General features: G+C 64.2%; 3 protein-coding genes across 3 annotated transcripts in view; all 3 read right to left on the reverse strand.

The window, feature by feature from the left end:
• Positions 1-3,041, reverse strand: part of VPS16 (VPS16 core subunit of CORVET and HOPS complexes) — a 20,571-nt gene extending 17,530 nt beyond the window's left edge. The window contains exons 1-4 of the mRNA XM_077177906.1: positions 2,869-3,041; positions 1,537-1,625; positions 1,342-1,436; positions 342-470 (exon numbers count right to left, since the gene is read on the reverse strand). Coding sequence (XP_077034021.1) covers positions 342-470; positions 1,342-1,436; positions 1,537-1,625; positions 2,869-2,921 — 366 coding nt within the window. The 5' untranslated portion in view covers positions 2,922-3,041. The remainder of the gene's footprint in view (positions 1-341; positions 471-1,341; positions 1,437-1,536; positions 1,626-2,868) is intronic.
• Positions 3,042-3,529: 488 nt separating this feature from the next.
• Positions 3,530-6,790, reverse strand: NAT8 (N-acetyltransferase 8 (putative)). Its single transcript, XM_054633087.2, has 2 exons — positions 5,999-6,790; positions 3,530-4,682 (listed from the first exon to the last, which is right to left on the reverse strand). The coding sequence occupies exon 2, from the start codon at positions 4,672-4,674 to the stop codon at positions 4,015-4,017; it is 660 nt and encodes a 219-aa protein (XP_054489062.2). The 5' UTR covers positions 4,675-4,682; positions 5,999-6,790; the 3' UTR covers positions 3,530-4,014.
• Positions 6,791-7,848: 1,058 nt separating this feature from the next.
• CPXM1 (carboxypeptidase X, M14 family member 1) lies at positions 7,849-20,711 on the reverse strand. Its single transcript, XM_077177905.1, has 14 exons — positions 20,102-20,711; positions 19,886-20,005; positions 19,566-19,675; positions 18,895-19,034; positions 18,735-18,819; positions 17,048-17,198; positions 16,766-16,854; positions 16,527-16,650; positions 15,052-15,248; positions 12,800-12,979; positions 11,205-11,502; positions 10,045-10,184; positions 8,857-8,959; positions 7,849-8,182 (listed from the first exon to the last, which is right to left on the reverse strand). The coding sequence occupies exons 1-14, from the start codon at positions 20,694-20,696 to the stop codon at positions 7,932-7,934; spliced, it is 2,583 nt and encodes an 860-aa protein (XP_077034020.1). The 5' UTR covers positions 20,697-20,711; the 3' UTR covers positions 7,849-7,931.

The following is a 20,711-nucleotide window of genomic DNA, read 5'->3' on the forward strand; positions in this document are numbered from 1 at the left end:
CCCCAAGGAGCCCGTTCTGCATCCCCCGAACCCCACCCAGGGCATCTCACAAGGGGCAGAAGGAGGGGAAAACGGAGAAGATGAGATTGGGGTGGGATCTTGGCAAGGAATTCCTGGCTTGAGGGTGAGGAGGGGCTGGGATGGAATTCCCAGATTTGCTGTGGCTGCTCCTGAATCCCTGGGAGTGTCCAAGGCCAGGCTGGACAGGCTTGGCGCAACCTGGGATGGTGGAAGTTGTCCCTGCCCAGGGTAGGGGTGGGATGGGACGGGCTGTGAGGTCCCTTCCCACCTGCCCCATCCCAAATCCATCCCAAACGCCATCCCAAACCCCGTTCCCTCACGTTTCCCATGCTGAAGTGCCGTTTGAACTCGCAGAACAGGTTGTAGACCAGGACGGTCCCATCCTCCTGGATGCACAGCAGGTCCTCCCCCGCCGTCCAGCCCAGGTGCACCAGGTGGCCGCTCTTCCACTGGGAATGGCACGGGAAGGGTCAGCCCCGAGCCAGGGACGGCCCTCCAGGGACACACCGGGGGTGCCTGAGCTCTGACAGCTTGGGCACAGCTTGGACACCTCACCCTGAGGCCCAGCACCTCATCCAGAGGTCCAACGCCTCATCCAGAGAACTGACACCTCATCCAACACCCTACCTGGAGGTCCAACACCTCATCCAAAGTCCAACACCTCATCCCGAGGTCCAGCACCTCATCCAGAGGTCCAGCACCCCACCTGGAGGTCCAGCATCTCATCCAGAGGTCCAGCACCTCATCCAGACATCCAACACCCCACGTGTCCTGGCTCTGCAGGTCCCTGAGGTCCTGGCACTGTCCCTCCACTGCCCCATGTCCCCCTCAGCAGCAGGCAAGGGGGAAGGAGGATGTTCCTGTGGCTCCAGTCCTCATCCCACCCTCCTGTCCCATTCCTGGGCAGCAGGGAAAGGACTCTCCTGCTCCAAACCCATCCCATCCTGTCCCATCCCTCATCAGCAGAGAAAGAATTCTCCTGCTCCAAACTCCATTCCACTTTCTTCTTCCATCCCTCATCAGCAGGGAAAGGATTCTCCTGCTCCAAGCCCATCCCATCCTCCTGTCCCATCCCTGGGCAGCAAGGAAAGGATTCTCCTGCTCCAAACCCCATTCCACCTTCTTCTCTCATCCCTCATCAGCAGGGAGAGGATCCTCCTGCTCCAAACTCCATCCCATCTTCCTATCCCATCTCAGGGGAGCAGGGAGAGGATTCTCTTGCTCCAAACCCATCCCATCCTCTCCCATGCCAGGGCAGCTCCCATCCCTCTCCCCTTGCTCCCACAGCCCTGTCCCCAAGCCCAGGCTGTCCCCACTCACCGGGACACTGGCCAGGAGCAGCCCCGAGGCCGAGTAGATCTCCAGGAGCGGGCGGGCACTGGGGGTCTTGTCCCGCCGGGAATTCCTCAGTAGAGCTGGGACAAGGACAAGGACAAGGACAGGGAGGGGACAGTCCCTGAGCCAAGGATGGCACAGCCCCGGCTCGGGGAGGGGGGCTCGGGGGGCTGCACCCACCTATGGGACCCCCATATGGGGCAGCTGCCACCACACAGTCACGGAGATCCTCCCGCAGCCCCCATTCCATGGAGTAGAGCTCCAGCTTCCTGATGGGATATGGAGGGATGGATGGATGGATGGATGGATGGATGGATGGATGGATGGATGGATGGATGATGGATGGATGATGGATGGATGGATGGATGATGGATGGATGGATGATGGATGATGGATGGATGATGGATGATGGATGGATGGATGGATGGATGGATGATGGATGGATGGATGATGGATGGATGATGGATTGATGGATGGATGATGGATGATGGATGGATGATGGATGGATGGATGGATGATGGATGGATGGATGGATGGATGGATGGATGGATGGATGGATGGATGATGGATGGATGGATGGATGGATGGATGGATGGATGGATGGATGATGGATGGATGGATGGATGGATGGATGGATGATGGATGGATGGATGATGGATGATGGATGGATGATGGATGGATGATGGATGGATGGATGGGTGATGGATGGATGGATGGATGGATGATGGATGGATGATGGATGGATGGATGGATGGATGGATGATGGATGGATGGATGGATGGATGGATGGATGGATGGATGGATGGATGATGGATGGATGGATGGATGGATGGATGGACGGATGGATGGAGGGATGGATGGATGGATGGATGATGGATGGATGGATGATGGATGGATGATGGATGGATGATGGATGGATGATGGATGGATGGACATGCAAGAGTTGCAGGGATGGGAGAGCCATGGATGATGCCCACTCCTAAACCAGCCCTGAGACCCCCAACAGGCCTCAGGAGCCCCAAGATCCACAGACACCCCGGGAACACCCAGAGACCCCCAGGGATCCCCCAGACCAGCCCGAGGAACCGGGGCCACCTCAGGACCCCCTTAGCGACCCACAGGACCCCCCTCGCAGCCAACCCCACGACCACCCTGGGACTCCTCAACCATCCTGGGACCCCTCAACCATCCCGGGACCCCCTTCCCAGCCAGCCCCAAGATCCACAGGCACCACGAGACCCGTCCAAGACACCTCAAACCCCCACAGACACCCCCTGACCCCCATCTTCAGCCAGCCCCAAGACTCGTGTCCACCCAGGGACCCCCTCAACCCCCCGGGACCCCCGTCCCCGCCAGTCCCGTGGCTACCCCGGAACCCCCGAAGTAGCCCCAGAACCTCACCCCAGCCATCTCCGGGACCCCCATTCCAGCCCTGGCATCGCCCCGACCCCCCCGAGCAGCCCCGGGACCCCCGAGCACCCTCAGGCCGGTGTCGCCCCCGCCACCCCTCACCGATAGAAGGTCTCCTCGCCCAGCGGGTTCCAGTTGGCCGTGTAACAATCCATGGTGCGGCCGCGACGGGGGAACCGGGATGGGCCGAGGGAAACCGGGACCGGGACCGGGATCAGGACCCGGCGGTCCCGGCGCTTCCCTCAGCGCGCCACGCCCCGAACGTCGCGCCGTGACGCCGGGCTGGGCGCCGCCATCTTAGGTGAGGGCACGGGCAGGTGAATGGGGAGCCGCCGCCATGTTGAGTGAGGGCAACGGAAAAAGGGGAAACGCCGCCATCTTGGGTGAGGGCAGCGAGAAAGGGGAACCGCCGCCATGTTGGGTGAGGGCAGAGAAAAAGGGGAACTGCCGCCATGTTGGGTGAGCGCTGTGGGAAACGGGAACCGCCGCCATCTTGGGTGAGGGCACAGACCTTGTCCCCCCAAGTGTTCGCCTGTCGCCAAAGATTTCCCCTCTCCCCCAAAATCTCCGTTGTCCCCCAGTGTGTCCCCAGTTCCCCAAGAGGCCTCTTATCCCCAAAGGTGTCGCCCAAGATGTCTCCTTTTCCACCCAGGTGTCCCTCAAGGGATCCCTCCTCCCTCAGAGAGTTCGCTGTCCCACAGGCTGTCCCTTACCCCCAGGGGATGTCCCCCGTGCCCCAAGATGTCCCTTGTCACACACACTGTTCCCACAGGTCTCTCTTTATTTCCTGCTGCTGGAAACCCAGGAAGGGCCGCAGAGGTGCCCCCTGTGCCAAGGGTGGGGATCAGGGGTGCCATGGCGGTGCTTCACGTGCCAGGGGTGGAGTGCTGTGGTGGAGTCCTGGAGCTGGGGTGCCAGGGCAGTGCCACACGTCCCGGTGTCACGGTGCCAGGGCAGTGCCAGGCTGGTGTGCCACGGTGGTGCACTGTCTCCCGTGCCAGTGCTGCTGTGCCAGGATTGGGGGCGGAGTGCTGGGGTGCTGTCCCAGGGCTGGGTTTGGGGTGCCAGAGCGGTGCCAGGGTTCACGGGCAGCGGCGGTGCCAGGGTTCGGGTGCCACGGCAGCGTCACGCGTGCCACGGCAACACCTCATGTCCCGGGCTCATGGTGCCGTGCCAGGGCTGGAGCTGGGGCGCCACGGCAGTGCCAGGTTTGGGGTGCCATGCCACCGGGGCCGCGCCACCCGGGCCCTACTTATTTCCATCGCCCAGCTCACAGCGGTAGTGAAAGATCTGGAAGTTCAGCAAGGTGCCCAGCAGCGAGGGGTACGAGGTGCCCACCCTGCGGAAGCCCTGCCCCTCGTAGAGCCGCTGCGCCGCCACCTGCACCATGGAGGTGCTAAGCACCACGGCACCGTACCCGCGGGCGCGGGCGAACGCCAGCACCTCCCGGCACAGCGCCCGCGCCAGCCCGCGGCCCCGGTGCTCCCGGCTCACCGACATCCTCTTGAGCTCCAGCTCGCCGCGGCCCGCGGGCACCGCCGCCACCATGCCCGCCACGGCTCCGTCCTCCTCAACCACCCAGAAGCGGCAGTCGGGCGGGCGCTGGTACACGCCGGGCACGTCGCACAGGTCGGTGCCCAGCGCCTCGCGCACGTACTCGGCGCTGAGCGAGCGCACCAGCACCCAGAGCAGCACCAGCGCCAGCGCCACCGCGCCCAGCCCCAGCACCCAGGAGCCCGCGGCCGCCCGCGCCGCCACGAAGACGGCCAGGAGTGCCAGGCGCACCCGCGCCGCCCGCAGAACGTGCCGGAAGCCGGCCGGGGCGTGCTCCAGGATGCCGCGGGCAAACAGGGCCCGCACGGCCTCGTAGTCCTGCTCCTGGTACTGCCGGATGCGGAACAACGCCATGGGGGCACCTGCGGGGGCACGGAGAGGGGTTGGGGGGTGCTGCAGGGGGAGGTGGATCTTGGGGGAGTACGAGGGGTCAGGGACAGACAGAGTGACCTGAGACTCGTCCCTGGGGTGGCACAAGGGGTCAGGGCAGTGCCCACCCTCATAGGGACCCCCAGGGTGCCCCCAGACCCATCTCTGGCTATGGCACAAAGGGTCAGGGCAGTGCCATGGATGGAGACCGCCCAGGATACCCCCAGATCCCGTTTTTGGGATGGCACACAGGGGGCAGGGCAGTGCCCACCCTCACAGGGACCCCCCAGGATATCCCCAAACACATCCCTGGGGAGGCACAAGGGCAGTGCCCACCTTCACAGGGACCCCCGGGGTGCCCTCAGACCCATCCCTGGAGTGGCATAAGGGGTCAGGGCAGTGCCATGGATGGGGGACCCCCAGACCCACCCCTGAGATGGCACAAAGAATCAGGGCAGTGCCAACCTTCACAGGGACCCCCAGGATATCCCCAAAGACATCCTTGGGATGGCACAGGGGGGTCAGGGCACTGCCCACCCTCACAGGGACCCTCGGTGTCCCCCCAGACCCATCCCTGGCATGGCACAGGGGGGTCAGGGCAGTGCCAGTGCTGCTCCCACCCGGGGGTGCCCCAAAAACAAGGGGAAAAGTGTGGGGTCCCTTCCCCGCCGCCCTTGCTGGGCTCTCAGGTGTTCATCCCTCACCCCAGCTGGGCAGGGGCTTTACCTGGCACACCCGGGGCACTGGGGATGGGGACACAGGGGAAGGAAGAGCTGCGGGATCTGGGGGTGCCGCGCCCTCCCCGGGACCCCGGCACTCACCGGGAGACGCGGCACGACCCACCCCGGGCAAAGGTGAGCAGAGCGTGGGCACCGAGCTGTGCCCGTGACAGAGCGGGGCAAAGGGGCAAAGGGCCCGGGGGGGCACGGGGACAGCAGGGACAGGAGGGGACAGGAGGGGACAGGAAGGGACAGGAGGGACAGGAAGGGACAGGAGGGACAGGAAGGGACAGGAGGGACAGGAGGGGGCACGGGGACGGGAGGGACAGGAGGGGACAGCGGACAGGGGAGGGGGCACGGGGACGGGGCGGGCACGGGGACAGCAGGGACAGGAGGGGACAGGAAGGGACAGGGGAGGTGACAGGGGACAGGAGTGGGACGCGGGCACAGCCCCCCCGCGGGTTTGGGGGGACAGACCCATGCTGGGCACAGCAACGGGGTCCCCAAAGTGCCCCAAACCCTTCGCTCTGGGGGTGCCCGGCCCCAAACCCCCCCCCCCAAAATCCCTCCCGGCCGCCCTCCCCCCCCACCTGCTGCTCCCGGCGCTGTCGCTCCTCAAACCGGGACCGGCGGCTCCTCGGGGACAAGCGGGGGGTTCCTCACGGCCCGAGGGGGGCTCGGTCACCCCCTGAGCACCCCCAGGGGCTTTTTTTGGTTGGGGGGATCGTTGTTTGCCGCACCCCCAGCCCGGCCTGTGCCTGCGAGATGCCGGATGCGTTCAGCCCATCGTTCTGCGGCGCTCAGGGTGGGGGCTCCGGCAGGTTTTGGGGGGCTCCGGGGGCAGCACGATGGGGGGGGGAGGGGGGACACCCCCGGTTTGGGCCGTGCCGAGGCCGGCGGAGGCTCCGGTGGCGCGGCGAGCGCAGGCGCCGAGCGGGAAGCGCTGCCCCTGCCGATGATGCCATAAAGAGATCCCGGAAGGTTATGGGGTCACGGGGGGGGATTTGGGGGAGCGCAGGGAACGGGGGGCCCGGGCAGTGGCGGGGGGACACTACACGGGACCCCTGTCACCCCCAAATCCCGGCGATGGGGCAGCAATGGATGGCTACGGGGGAGTGCGGCGGGGGTGCAGAGGGGGTGTCCCCACTGTAGGGACCCCCCCAGCCCTGCCCAGGGTCACCCCAGGGTCACCCCAGAGGGTTTGGGGGATCCTCATGGTGATGCTCGACCCCCAGCCCCGTGCTGGAGCCTCCCCGGGGGTGTCATGGGGACCCCCAGGAGCGGCTCAGCCCAGCCCCTCATTTGGAGAGGGGGACATGGTGGCATCAGAGCCCAGCAGGGCACAGCCCCCCACCCTGCAGGACCACAAGGGGGTTCAGGGGGGGTCACCCCAACCCCTTTTTTGTACCCTACAACCCCCCAGTGCCCCTCCGGTTTCCCGTGGGACTCGGGGTGCCCCATGCCGCTGCCCCCCATCTCCTGGGGCTCAGGGGGTGCTGGCTCTGATGGTGCTGCCCGATCCCCCCGCCATGACCCCATGGCCCCCCCAGACCCTCTCTCGCTGTCCCCAAAGCCCCAACACCCCCCAGTGCCCCCCGGACCGTCCCAGCGCACCCATGGTCCGGCACTTCCCGCAGCCCCCAGCCTGGCCATTGTCCCCAGGGTCCCCAGAACTGCGCAGACCCCCCCGGGTCCCTCATGGCCCAGCAGCCCCAGAGCAGCGCCAGCGCTCTCGGGCCAGCCCCGCTGCAGGTCCCCATTGTCGCCGCTGTCCAAGAACCTCCCCGGTGTCCCCCCATTGTCACCGAGCCCCCTCCGCGTCCCCCCAGCCCCGCCCCCGCGCCGCCGATGAATCTCGCATCCTATTGGCCCCCGCCGCCGCCAGCAGCCAATAGGCGCCCAGAGATGAGAGGAGGGGCGGGACAAGCGTTCACGCGCGCATCGGGGGCGGGGCCAGGCGACCCAATGGGGAAAGGGGTCGGGGCCGTGCAGGAGCACTCGGCAACAGGAAAGGGGCGTGGACTGGTGGGCGTGGCTTGTGGTTATTGACTACTTATGCCACGGACAGGGGCGTGTCCTAATGGAGGCGCGGCTCGATGCGGAATTTCTATTGGTCAGCAGCGAACGGGCGGGGCTTTACCGCGGCGGCGCTATTTACGCGCAAGGAATGGGCGTGGCCTGCTTAGGGGCGTGGCCTCGCTGAATTCCCACGGTGGGGTTCGGGGCAGGATCGAGCCCCGGTCCCGGTCCCGGTCCCGTTCCCTTTCCCTTTTCCGGTCCCAGTTCTATTCCCGGTCCTGATCCTGTTCCCGGTCCCGTTCCCGTTCCTGATCCCGTTCCCTTTCCTGTTCCCGGTCCCGTTCCCATTCCTGTTCCCGTTCCCTTTCCTGTTCCCGGTCCCGTTCCCTCCGCCGCTCCAGCCCCGCAGACTCGCAGCCGCAGCGCACCCAAACTTTACTGGATCCGTCCCGCCCGTTCCTCCCGCGCCCCCCGGCCGAGCCCGCGGCCCCGGGGCCGCCCCGGTCACTGCCCGCGGCCGTGGGCGCGCAGGCGGCGGAGGCGCAGCCGCTGCAGCCGCAGCGCCGGGTCCGGGCCCGGCCGGGTCCTCCCGGGCCGGTGGCGGCCCCGCGCCCGCTCCAGGCGGAAGCTGCACGGGGTGGGAACGTTCTCGAAGTAGACCCGGCACGGCTGCGTGGCCGCCTCGTAGCCCTCGGCCCGCGCCGTCACCTCGTACTCGCCCGGGTTCAGCAGGCGCCAGTAATCCCCGTCCGAGGCTGCGGGGGTGGCTGTCACTCTCCTGTCCCCACCCCTGCCCTCATCCCCAGCCTCAATCCCGTTTTTGTCCCATCCCCATCCCTATTCCCACCCCCAATCCCATTCCTGTCCTCGTCCCCAGCCCCAGTCCCGTTCTTGTCCCATCCATATTCCTTCTCCCACCCCCAGTCCCATTCCTGTCCCGATCCCATCCCCATTCCCAGCCTAATCTCGCTTCTGTTGCCATCTGCAATCCCCAGTCCCGTTCCCCTTCCATCCCTGTCCCCAGCCCCATCCCATTCCTGTCCCCATCCCCTTTCCCAGCCCTATTTCCATCCCCATCTGCAATTCCCAATCCCACCCCCAAATCCCATCTCATTCCTTTCCCTGTCCCAGCCCCGTCCCATTCACGTCCCCAATGCCATCCATCCCTGTCCCCTCCCTATTCCCAACCTCACCCCATTACTCTCCCCATCCCAATCCCATTCCTGTCCCCATCCGACCCCCTTTCCCAGTCCCATCCTATTTCCATCCCCATCTGCAATTCCCGATCCCAAATCCCATCTCGTTCCTTTCCCTGTCCCTGTCCCCGTTCCCATCCCGTCACTGTCCCTATCCCGCCTTCATTCCCAGCCTGATCCCGATCCCGTTCCCACCCCAAACCCCGCCCCTCCCCGTCCCGGTGTCCCGGTACCGGTGCGGACGTCATGGTTGATGCCATCCACGGAGATGATGGCGTTGGGGATGCCCTGCTCGGTGTCACTGTCCCGGACCACGCCCTTGATGCCCCGGTGCACCTGCAGGGCGTGGCACAGGTGTGTCCCCCCCTCCCGGTGCCACCTCAGCATTTGGGGACAGCCACGTCCTGCTGCCATCCTGCTGAGCCCCCCTGAACCCTGCCGTGCCCATGGCCACCCTGCAATGTCCCCAGCGTGTCCCCTCCATCCCTAAAGCCTTACAGAGACCCCTGGGGGTTCCCTGGCCCTGCCCTGTCCGTGTCCCAGTGTCCCCACTGTCCCAGCAATCCCCAGAGCCCACCCAGAGCCCCCATTGTCCCAGAAACCCCCAAATCCCACCCAGTGTCCCCAAATCCCACCCAGTGTCCCCATTGTCCCCAAATCCCACCCAGTGTCCCCAAATCCCACCCAGTGTCCCCATTGTCCCCAGATCCCACCCATTGTCCCCAGACCCCACCCAGAGCCCCCATTGTCCCAGAAAGCCCCAGATCCCACCCAGTGTCCCCCTTGTCCTAGCATCTCCAGACCCCACCCAGTATCCCCATGATCCCAGAACCACCTGGGTCTCCTCAGTATCCCCATGTCCCAAACCCCCCAAATTCCCAATTTTGGACCCCCCTTCCCCATATCCCCATGATCCCAGAACCCCCAGACCCCCCCAGTGTCCTCATGTCCCAAAGCCCCCCCAAATCCCCCACCCCGAACCCCCCCTCCCCAGTGTCCCCATGGTCCCAGGACCCCAGACCCCCTCAGTGTCCCCATGACCCAAACCCCCCCAGACCCCCACTCTAGATCCCCCCTTCCCCATATCCCCAGAGTTCCAGCACCCCCAGACCCCCTCAGTGTCCCCATGTCCCAAATCCCCCCAAATCCCCCATCCCAAACCCCCCTTCCCCAGTGTCCCCATGGTCCCAGCACCCCCAGACCCCTCCAGTGTCCCCATGTCCCAAATCCCCCCCAATCCCCCACCCCGAACCCCCCTTCCCCAGCCTCCCCCTGGTCCCAGCACCCCCATTTCCCCCAGTCCCCCCGTTCCCATCCCACCCCATCCCCTCCTCACAGACAGACCCGGGGTGGCTCCTGCCACCCTCGAGCCGTGTCCCCAAGCCCCGGTGCCACCCCCGGTGCCACCCCCGGTGCCCCACCTGCTCCATGAAGAGCAGCAGGGACTCGCGGTTGTTCTCCCACTCGGCGGGCAGCTCGGAGGCGTGCGGGAATTTGTCGCAGGAGAGCTCCACGGTGATCTCGAAGCAGTTGGTGTGCAGGTAGCTGAAGTCGTTCATGCCTGCGGGGCACAGCGCGGGTGGCAGCAGGGGACAAAGGGACAGGGAAATCCCGGGAATTCTCTGGATACTGAGAATTTCCGACTTTCTGTGCTGGCAGGCACTGAGCCCCAGGTGAACGCTGCATTTAGCCCGGAGAAAGCTTCCAAAATTAAATAATAGAACTAAAATGATGAATGTGCAGTTGGATTAGAAATGTGTAATATCACATGGTGGAAAATTCACAATTAAAGCTTTTAGAACATAATAATTTATAGAAAACAAAATAGAAGTTTTAGGGCAGAGGCTGGTCCTTCATCACCTTCTTCTCCATGGGTTTGGGTGGTTTTGTGTAAGTGGATAAAAAATTCCACATTGCAAGTCACAGGTAATTAATTTAATTAATAACTAAATTAATTATTTCAAAATCAAAATAATTTAGGTGTCATTTCTTAATTGGACAGTTTATCCTTAAAAGGCCTTGTAGAGAGAGAGAGGTGGGGCTCCATTTTTAGCTTGTTGGAGTAAATTACTATAAAATTCACAGTTTGTGAGAGTGTAATGTAGATAAGAACTGATAAATATCTGAGCCCAAATGAGAAATACCATCCAAAGAAACAAAAAACCAAAAAAGAAACAAAAAATCCACGTGTCCCTGCTCACTGCCACTATCTCAGAGTGTCCCTGCTCAATGCCACCATCTAAAAGTGTCCCTGCTCACCGCCACCCACCATGTGCCACCTGAGCTCAGTGTCCCTGCTCACAGCCACCATCTCAGAGTGTCCCTGCTCAACGCAACTGTGTGCCACCTGAGCTCAGTGTCCCTACTCACTGCCACCGTGTGCCACCTGAGCTCATGGAGTGTCCCTGCTCACTGCCACTCACTGTGTGCCACCCGAGCTCGGTGTCCCTGCTGCCACCACGTGCCACCTGAGCTGTGTCCCCACTCACTGCCAGCTACGGTGTGCCCCCAATCCCAGGGACTGTCCCCACTCACTGCCAGCCACGGTGTGCCCCCAATCCCAGGGACTGTCCCCACTCACTGCCAGCCACCGTGTGCCAGTTGGCGCCGTTGATGATGTTGCCGTAGCGCGTGAAGTCGTCGTAGTGGCAGGGGCGGCGCTCGGCGCTGGCCATGGCGGGGTTGGCGGTGGCGTAGACGGTGGCCAGCCAGCGGAAGACGCCGTCGTCGGGGGTGGGGGTCAGCTCCTGCGCCTTCCAGTAGGTGCGGCTCATGTCGAAGGGGTAGGTGACCACCAGCTCCCCGCCGTGCAGGTTGGCGCTCAGCACGAACGGGTAGCGCTGCATCCACGCGATCACCGCCCGCGTCTCCGGGGCCACCTGCGCGGTGACACCACCGTGACATGTATCCCTGTGCGGTGACACCGCTGTCACATGTATCTCTGGGGCCGCCTGTGCGGTGACAGTGGTGTCACATCTATCTCTGGGGCCGCCTGTGCGGTGACACCACCATCACATGTATCTCTGGGGCTGCCTGTGCAGTGACAGTGGTGTCACACGTATCTCTGGGGCCGCCCGTGTGGTGACACCACTGTCACATGCATCTCTGGGGCCACCTGTGCAGTGACACCGCCGCCACATCTATCTCCAAGGTCGCCCGTGTGGTGACACCATTGTCACACGCATCTCTGGAGCTGCCCGTGCAGTGACACTGCTGTCACCCATGTCTCTGGGGCCATGTGCATGGTGGCACTGCCGCCACCCACATCTCTGGGGCTGCCCACGTGGTGCCACCGCTGTCACCCGCATCTCTGGGGCCATGTGTGCAGTGACACCGTTGTCACCTGTGTCTCTGGGGCCACCTGTGCGGTGACACCACCATCACCGCTGTCTCTAGGGCCATGTGTGCGGTGACACTGCTGTCACCCGTGTCTCCAGGGCCACCCATGCAATGACATCACCGTCATCACCCACATCTCTGGGGCCATGTGTACGGTGACACTGCCATCACCCGCGTCTCTGGGGCCACCCACGCAGTGACACTGCCGTCACCCTTGCCTCCAGGGCCACCCATGCCATGACACTGCTGTCACCCGCGTCTCTGGGGCTGCCCACGCAGTGACAACACTGTCACCCATGTCTCTGGGGCCATGTGTGTGGTGACACCGCTGTCACCTGCGTCTCCAGGGCCACCCACGTGGTGACACCGCTGTCACCCGTGCCTCATGGCGATGGTGGCCATGTCCTTGTGGCTTCTGTTGTCCCCCTGGGTTGGGCGGGCTCAGCCCCCTGTGGGTGGGCAGCACCAACCCCGGGGCATTTGGGAGGGGTTTAGGGGTTTTTGAGGGGTTTTAGGGGGTTTCAGAGGACTTTGGGCCATTTTGGGATCTCACCCCGATGTGACAGGATGGGGATTTGGGGTCTCACGCTGATAGGATGGGGATTTTGGGGTTTCACCCTGATATGATAGGATGGGGATTTTGGGGTGTCACACTGATAGGATGGGGGTTTTGGGGTCTCACCCCAATGTGATAGGATGGAGGTTTTGAGGTCTCAGCATGGCGCCACCCCAGCAGGACGGGGATGTTTTGGGGTCTCACCCAATGTGACAGGATGGAGGTTTTGGGGTCTCACCACAGCACCGCCCCAGGAGGATGGGGATGTTTTGGGGTCTCACCGTGGCGTTGGCGAAGGTGTAGTACTCGGGGATGGGGATGTAGTGGTTGGGGAACTCGTGGGGCACCAGGTCGTTGTCCTCGGCGTCCCACAGCGCCGTGTTCAGGTCGGCAAAGTTGTGGTTGAGGTCGATGCCCTCGTACGTCCAGCGGCCCATGGCCCATCCCGCCAGCTCCGAGCCCTGCCGGGGCACCGCGGGCACCGCGTCAGCAGGATGGGCACCGGGATCACCGGGATGGGCACTGGGGTCACCGGGATGGGCACCAGGATCACTGGGATGGGCACCGGGATCACTGGGATGGGTGCTGGGATCACTGGGATGGGCGCTGGGACCACTGGGATGGGCACCGGGATCACTGGGATGGGCACTGGGACCACTGGGATGGGCACTGGGATCATCGGGATGGGCACCGGGATTACCGGGATGGGCACCGGGATCACCGAGATGGGCACCAGGATCACTGGGATGGGCACCGGGATCACCGGGATGGATATTGGGATCACTGGGATGGGCACTGGGATCACTGGGATGGGCACCGGGATCGCTGGGATGGGCACTCGGATCATTGGGATGGGCACTGGGATGGACACCAGGATGAGCATCAGGATCATTGGGATGGACACTGGGGTGGGCACAAGGATCACCAGTATTGGCACCGGGGTGGGCACTGGGATGGACACCATGGGCACTGGGATCACCAGGATGGGCCCTGTGGTCACCGGGATCACCAGGATGGGCACTGGGGTGGGCACTGAGATGGGCACTGGGATCACCAGGATGGGCACTAGGATGGGCACTGGGATGGACACTGTGGTCACCAGGATCCCCAGGATGGGCACTGGGATCACTGGGATGCCCTGGATGGGCACCAGGACACCGTGGTCACTGGGATGGACACCGGGATGGGCACCGTGGTCATTGGGATGGGCACTGGCATCACCAGGATGGGCACCAGGATGGGCATGGGTACGGGCACGTTATGGGCACTGTTATGGGCACCGGGATGGGCACGGGTACGGGCACTGTTATGGGCACTGTCATGGGCACTGTTACGGCACTGTTACGGCACTGTTACAGGCACTGTTATGGGCACTGTCATGGGCACTGTTACGGCACTGTTACGGCACTGTTATGGGCACTGTTACGGGCACTGTTACGGCACTGTTATGGGCACTGTTACGGGCACTGTTACGGGCACTGTTACGGCACTGTTACGGGCACTGTTATGGGCACTGTTACGGGCACTGTTATGGGCACTGTTACGGGCACTGTCATGGGCACTGTTACGGGCACTGTTACGGGCACTGTTACGACACTGTTATGGGCACAGGTACGGGCACTGCTACGGGCACTGTTACAGGCACTGTTATGGGCACTGTTATGGCACTGTTATGGGCACTGTTATGGGCACTGTTACGGGCACTGTTACGACACTGTTATGGGCACAGGTACGGGCACTGCTACGGGCACTGTTACAGGCACTGTTATGGGCACTGTTATGGCACTGTTATGGGCACTGTTATGGGCACTGTTATGGGCACTGTTACGGGCACTGTTACAGGCACTGTTACGGGCACTGTCATAGGCACTGTTACGGGCACTGTTACGGGCACTGTTATGGGCACTGTTACGGGCACTGTTACGGCACTGTTACGGCACTGTTACGGGCACTGTTACGGGCACTGTTACGGGCACTGTTATGGGCACTGTTACGGGCACTGTTACGGCACTGTTACGGCACTGTTACGGGCACTGTTACAGGCACTGTTACGGGCACTGTTACGGCACTGTTACGGGCACTGTTACGGCACTGTTATGGGCACTGTTATGGCACTGTTATGGGCACTGTTATGGGCACTGTTACGGGCACTGTTACGGCACTGTTACGGGCACTGTTACAGGCACTGTTATGGGCACTGTTACAGCACTGTTACGGGCACTGTTATGGGCACTGTTACGGGCACTGTTACGGGCACTGTTATGGCACTGTTATGGCACTGTTACGGGCACTGTTACGGGCACTGTTACGGCACTGTTACGGGCACTGTTACGGGCACTGTTATGGGCACTGTTACGGCACTGTTACGGGCACTGTTACGGGCACTGTTACGGCACTGTTACGGGCACTGTTACGGGCACTGTTACGGGCACTGTTATGGGCACTGTTACGGGCACTGTTACGGCACTGTTATGGGCACTGTTATGGGCACTGTTATGGCACTGTTACGGCAGGGGGTGGGTGCCAGCCGTACCAGCCTGTAGGCGGTCTCGTAGCCGTCGGGGTTCATGGAGGGCAGCAGGTGGATGCGCGTGCCCGTCACCAGCTGCACCACGCGGGCATCGCCCCGGCGGAACTCCCGGCACAGGAATTCCATCAGGTTCAGCAGCAGCTCCCGGCCCAGCACCTCGTTCCCGTGCATGCCGGCCACGTAGCGGAACTCCGGCTCTCCTGCGGGGCCACCGGCGCTGGCCACTGTCCCCGTGGCCCTGGCCACTGTCCCTGTGTCCCTGGTCACTGTCCCCATGGCCGTGGTCACTGTCCCCGTGGCCCTACACCACCCTGGCTGGCCCTGGTCACCCTGTCCCTGCACCACCCTGGGTGTCCCTGTCCCCATCCTGGACCAGTATAGGTGTCCCTGGTCACCCTGTCCCCATATCCCTGCACCAGTCTGGGTGTCCCTGACCCCATCCTGGACCAGTCTGGGTGTCCCTGTCCCCATACTGGACCACTCTCAGTGTCTCTGTGTCCTGATCCCCATCCCGGGTGTCCCTGTCCCTGTCCTTCACTGGTCTGGGTGTCCCAGTACATCCTGGTCCCATGCTGGGTGTCCCTGCTCTCCCTGTCCCCATCCATCTGCACCTGGGTGTCCCTGTCCTGCACAGTCTGGATGTCCCTGGTGACCCCATCTCCATCCTGAGCATCCTGCGCCAAGCTGGGTGGCCCAGTCACCCCATCCTGAGCCAGCCCTGGTGACTGTCCCCATCCCCCTGCACCAGCCCTGGTGACTGTCCCCATCCCCCTGCACCAGCCCTGGTGACAGTCCCCACCCTCCAGCACCAGCCCTGGTGACTGTCCCCATCCTCCAGTACCGGCCCTGGTGACTGTCCCCACCCTCCAGCACCAGCCCTGGTGACTGTCCCCACTCCCTGTACCTGCCCTGGTGACTGTCCCCATCCCCCTGCACCAGCCCTGGGGACAGCCCTGGTCACAGTCCCCACCCTCCTACACCAGCCCTGGTGACTGTCCCCATCCCCCTGCACCAGCCCTGGGGACTGTCCCCATCCCCCTGTACCAGCCCTGGGGACTGTCCCCATCCCCCTGCACCAGCTCTGGTGACTGTCCCCATCCCCCTGCACCAGCTCTGGTGACTGTCCCCACTCCCTACACCAGCCCTGGTGACTGTCCCCACCCTCCAGCACCAGCACTGGTGACTGTCCCCACTCCCTGTACCTGCCCTGATGACTGTCCCCACTCCCTGTACCAGCCCTGGTGACTGTCCCCATCCCCCTGCACCAGCCCTGGTGACTGTCCCCACCCTCCTACACCAGCCCTGGTGACTGTCCCCATGCCCCTGCACCAGCCAGGCCATCCCTAGTGCCCCGTCCTCATCCTGGGCACCTCCAGTCCCTCCATCCCCACCTGGGCATCCCTGGCCGCTGTCCCCACGCCCCTCGTGCCCCACCCCAGCTGTCCCCGGCTGTCCCCAGCTGTCCCCTCGGTACCCACCCACTTCGTGCTGCCCGGGGTTGTCTGAGATCTCCATCACGTAGAGGCGCAGCCCGCGGGAGCTCTGCCCGATGCTGTACACGCGGGTGATGTCGGGGCACTCCTCGCTCACCCTCTTCATCAGCTGCGGGGTGGTGGCACCGTCAGGGACACCCCGAGGTGACACAGCCCCCCTGGCCTCGCGTCACGCTGTCCCTGGGGACACGGAGCCGCCCCAGGGCTCGGGGGGAGGATGGCACCTTTCTCATCTCCTTGTAGTTGTGGTGGCGGAAATCCAGCTGCGATTCGGGCGGGGCCGGGGGGTGCCAGGCGTGGGCATCGCTGGGGTCTGCGGGGACACCGGGGGGGACACCGGGGGGACACCGGGGGGACACGGTCAGGGACAGAGAGCAGCCCGGACCGCCACTCTGGTGACAGCGCCGGTGGCGATCGCCTGCGCTGGGCGCTGCTGGGGCGGCGTGTGGGGACCAGGAGGACACCAGCTGGTCCCGAGGGGACAGGGGACAGCCGGGGACACGCACCGGGCACGGGGCAGCCCAGCACCTCGGCCCGCAGGCAGACGGTGCCGTTGGGGAACCAGCTCTGCGGGTTGATGCGCAGGAAGCGCCCCACGAGCGGCGAGGGCAGCAGGTTCAGCACCGGCGTCTCGGGGTCTTTGTTGGCCGGGAACACCTGCAGGGGACAGCAGGGGACGGCAGGGGACAGCAGGGGACAGCAGGGGATGGCAGGGGACAGCAGGGGTCAGGAGAGCTGCCCGCGGCGCTGCCCGTAACGAGGAGCAGGCATGGCCGGGGGCAGAGCCCGGGTGGGGCCGCGGGCGCAGAGCCCAAAGGCAGCAGGGATGGGCATAGGGAGCCCCAAATCTGCTCCTGCCAGGGGTCAGGGAGGGGAACCCCAAAATCCACCCCTGGCATGGAGATGCCCAAATCTGATCCTGGTACAGCCCCGACAGGGTGACCCCCAAATCCACCCCAGGCACAGGGACCCCCAAATCCACCATGGCACAAGGACCCCAAGCCCACCCTGACACAGGAACCCTAAATCCACCTTGCTCCAGGGACCCCAAAGCCATCCCTGGCACAGGGACCCCAACTTACCCTGTCCCAGGGACCCCCAAATCCATCCATGGTACAGGAACCCCCAAATCCACTCCTGGCACAGGGACCCCAAATCTACCCTGGCACAGGGACCCCCAAATCCATCCATGGTACAGGAACCCCCAAATCCACCCTCAGCACAGGGACCCCCAAATCCATCCATGGTGCAGAAACCCCCTGTACTCAGCACAGGGACCCCAAACTCACTGAGCACAGGGACCCCCCAAACCCAGCCCTGGCACAGCCCTGGCACAGGGACCCCAACCCTCCCCAGCTCCAGGCTGCCGTGCTCTCCCCCGGTGCCACGCCACACCCACGCGTGTCCCCGTGTCCCCACGGCCGTGCCAGGGGGGCTGGCAGGTGCCCAGGCGGGGACAAGCAGCCTTTGTGCTGGGGGGAAATGCTGCAGGGTGCCCGGCAGGGCCAGGCCAAGGGCAACAGAGCCCGGGCACGGAGCCAGCTGGCACGGGCAGCCCGGGATGGGCACCCCAGGATGGGGACCCCAGGATGGGCACCCCTCCCTGGTGTGGTTAACCCTCCCTGGTGTGGTTAACCCTCCTTGGTGTGGTTAACCCAGCGTGGTTAACGCCCTACCCAGTGTGGTTATCCCACTTGCCATGGTTAACCTCCATGTATATTAACCCTGGCCTAATTAACCCCCCTGACAGGGTTATCTCACCTGGTTAACCCTCAGTATAATTAACCCTGGCATAATTAACCCCCCTGGCATTGTTACCCCCCTAGCACGGTTAACTTTTGGAATGGTTAAATCACCTGGTAGAATTAACCCCAGTATAATTAACCCTGGCCTAATTAACCCCCCTAGCATAGTTATCCCACCTGGCATGGTTAACCCCACCACAACTAACCCCAGTATAATTAACCCTAGTCTAATTAACCCCATCCTGGCATCATTGCCCACCTGACACAATTAACACCCCCACCCTGGCACAATTAACCCCCCACCTTAGCATCATCAACCTCCCCACCATGCTTAACCCCCTCCCCACCATCACCTCCCAGGTGATTCCTGCCCCCCCAGCACTGTCACCTCCCCACGTCCCCACCCTGTCTGGGGATGCCACCCCGGTGCCACCCCGGTGTCACTCACCGCCTCCTCGGTGCCGTTGCGGCTGGGCAGCCACGCGTGCGAGTCGTTGCTGACCTGCACCTTGTAGGCCGTCACCCAGTCGTACCTGTGGGGCACAGGGGGGTCAGGGGGTCCCCCACGCTGTCCCCACCCCCGTCCTTGTCCCCCCTTGTCCCCTTACGTCCAGATGGAGTTGAGGCCCTGGGTGACCACGCCGGTGAAGCGCGTGAGGCGCCGCGCGTCCACCTCCAGCCACTGCTCCGTGTCCTCGCGCCCCGCGCACCAGCCACCGTCAAAGAAGTCACCGTCATAGAGCCCTGACTGTGGGGACAGGAGGGGACACGCACAGGGACACGGCCCCACCGCCCGCTGTGTCCCCGAGCCCGGGGTGGCGCTGGGGTGGTGGCACCGGGAGCCACATGGGAGGGAGGGGGCAGAGCCGGAGAGCGCCTGGGACACTCGTGGGTCATGAAGATACCACAAACTCGCCACAAAATGTCACAAACATGACATCAAGCTGCCACAAACTTTTCACAAACGTGCCATGAAGATGCCACAAACAACGAATGTGCCACACCTACTCTGCGTTTGCCATGCACTTGCCACACCCACGTGCCATGTGTTGTGTAGGTGACACCCAAACATTCGCCCAGCCTGGCACAGCCTGGCACACTCCCAGCACACCCTGGCATACTCCTGGCACACCCTGACCCACTCTTGGCCCACTCCTGACCCATCCTGGCACACTCCTGACCCATCCTGGCACACTCCTGACCCACTCCTGACGCACCCTGACCCATCCTGGCACACTCTTGGCCCACTCCTGGCACACCCTGACCCACCCGGCAGTACCTGGATGTTGAGGCGGCCGCGGTGCGCTCCCAGCCCGTGCCGCTTGTGGCTCGATGCCCGGAGCTGCTCGTCCAGCACCCGCAGGGACTCCAGCCCCAGGGGGGGACACGCTGGGGACACAGTGGGGACAGCGCTCGCACAGCGACCCCCGAACGGCCGGGGCTGTCCCCACCCTGTGTCCCCACCGAGCTGTGCCATGGGGACCGTGCCAGCCTGGGTTCAACACCCCCAGCCCCAGGTGCCCCCCAGGTGCCCCCAGGACACGGCCAGCCCCGTGTGCAGGTGACAACGCCCGGGCCACCCGCACCCAGCGCACGTACCGGGCTCCTGCGGCGCGGCCGGAGCCTCCGGCTTCTTCCTCAGCACCTTCTTCTTCACCACCTTCTTCCTCAGCACCTTCCTCCTCCTCACCGCCACCTTGCTCACCGTGGGCGCCGGGGCTGCGAGGGGACACGGGAGCAGCCTGGCACCCCCTTTTCCCCCGTGAACCCCTTTGCACGCTCCGTCCTTCACAGCCCGTCCCCTCCCGGTCCTACCTGTGCCCGCGGGCTCCCCGGGGCTGGCGGGGGTCGCGCTGTGCCGCACCGGGGGGGCCGTGCTGCCCTTCGGGGGTCCCGTCGTGGTGCTGCTCCTCGAGGGGGCGGCCGTGGTGCCCTTCGGAGGGGGCGCCCCGCTGCCTTTAGGGGGTCCCGCCGTGGTGCCTTTCCAGGGCGGCGTCTCGCTGCCTTTGGGGGGTCCCCTGGCGGTGCCCTTCGTTGGGGTCACCCCGCTGGCTTTGGGGGTGCCCCTTGTTGGGGTCACCCCGCTGGCTTTGGGGGTGCCCCTTGTTGGGGTCACCCCGCTGGCTTTGGGGGCTCCGGTCGCGGTGCCCTTCGTTGGGGTCACCCCGCTGGCTTTGGGGGCTCCGGTCGCGGTGCCCCTCGTTGGGGTCACCCCGCTGGCTTTGGGGGCTCCGGTCGCGGTGCCCCTCGTTGGGGTCACCCCGCTGGCTTTGGGGGTGCCGCTGGCCGTGCCCACCCCGGTGCCGCGGGGCCGGCCGGGCTGGGGGGGCGCGGCGCGGGCGGGGGGCGCCGGGGGGCCCAGCAGGAGCAGCAGCAGCAGCAGCAGCGGAGCGAGGGGCGACCCCGGCATGGCCGCGGCCCTGCC

Source organism: Agelaius phoeniceus, chromosome 4, assembly GCF_051311805.1.
Source record: "Agelaius phoeniceus isolate bAgePho1 chromosome 4, bAgePho1.hap1, whole genome shotgun sequence".
NCBI lineage: Eukaryota > Metazoa > Chordata > Aves > Passeriformes > Icteridae > Agelaius > Agelaius phoeniceus.

Bases quoted from the DNA above. Each gene is read 5' to 3' on its own strand.
- NAT8 (XM_054633087.2), bottom strand. From the start codon at position 4,674: ATGGCGTTGTTCCGCATCCGGCAGTACCAGGAGCAGGACTACGAGGCC.
- CPXM1 (XM_077177905.1), bottom strand. From the start codon at position 20,696: ATGCCGGGGTCGCCCCTCGCTCCGCTGCTGCTGCTGCTGCTGCTCCTG. The intron at 19,035-19,565 runs GTACTGCCGGGT...CTGTCCCCACAG, and splicing joins GCGGCCGCCTCAACATCCAG to TCAGGGCTCTATGACGGTGA. The intron at 16,651-16,765 runs GTGCCATCCTCC...ACCACCCCGCAG, and splicing joins ACTACAAGGAGATGAGAAAG to CTGATGAAGAGGGTGAGCGA.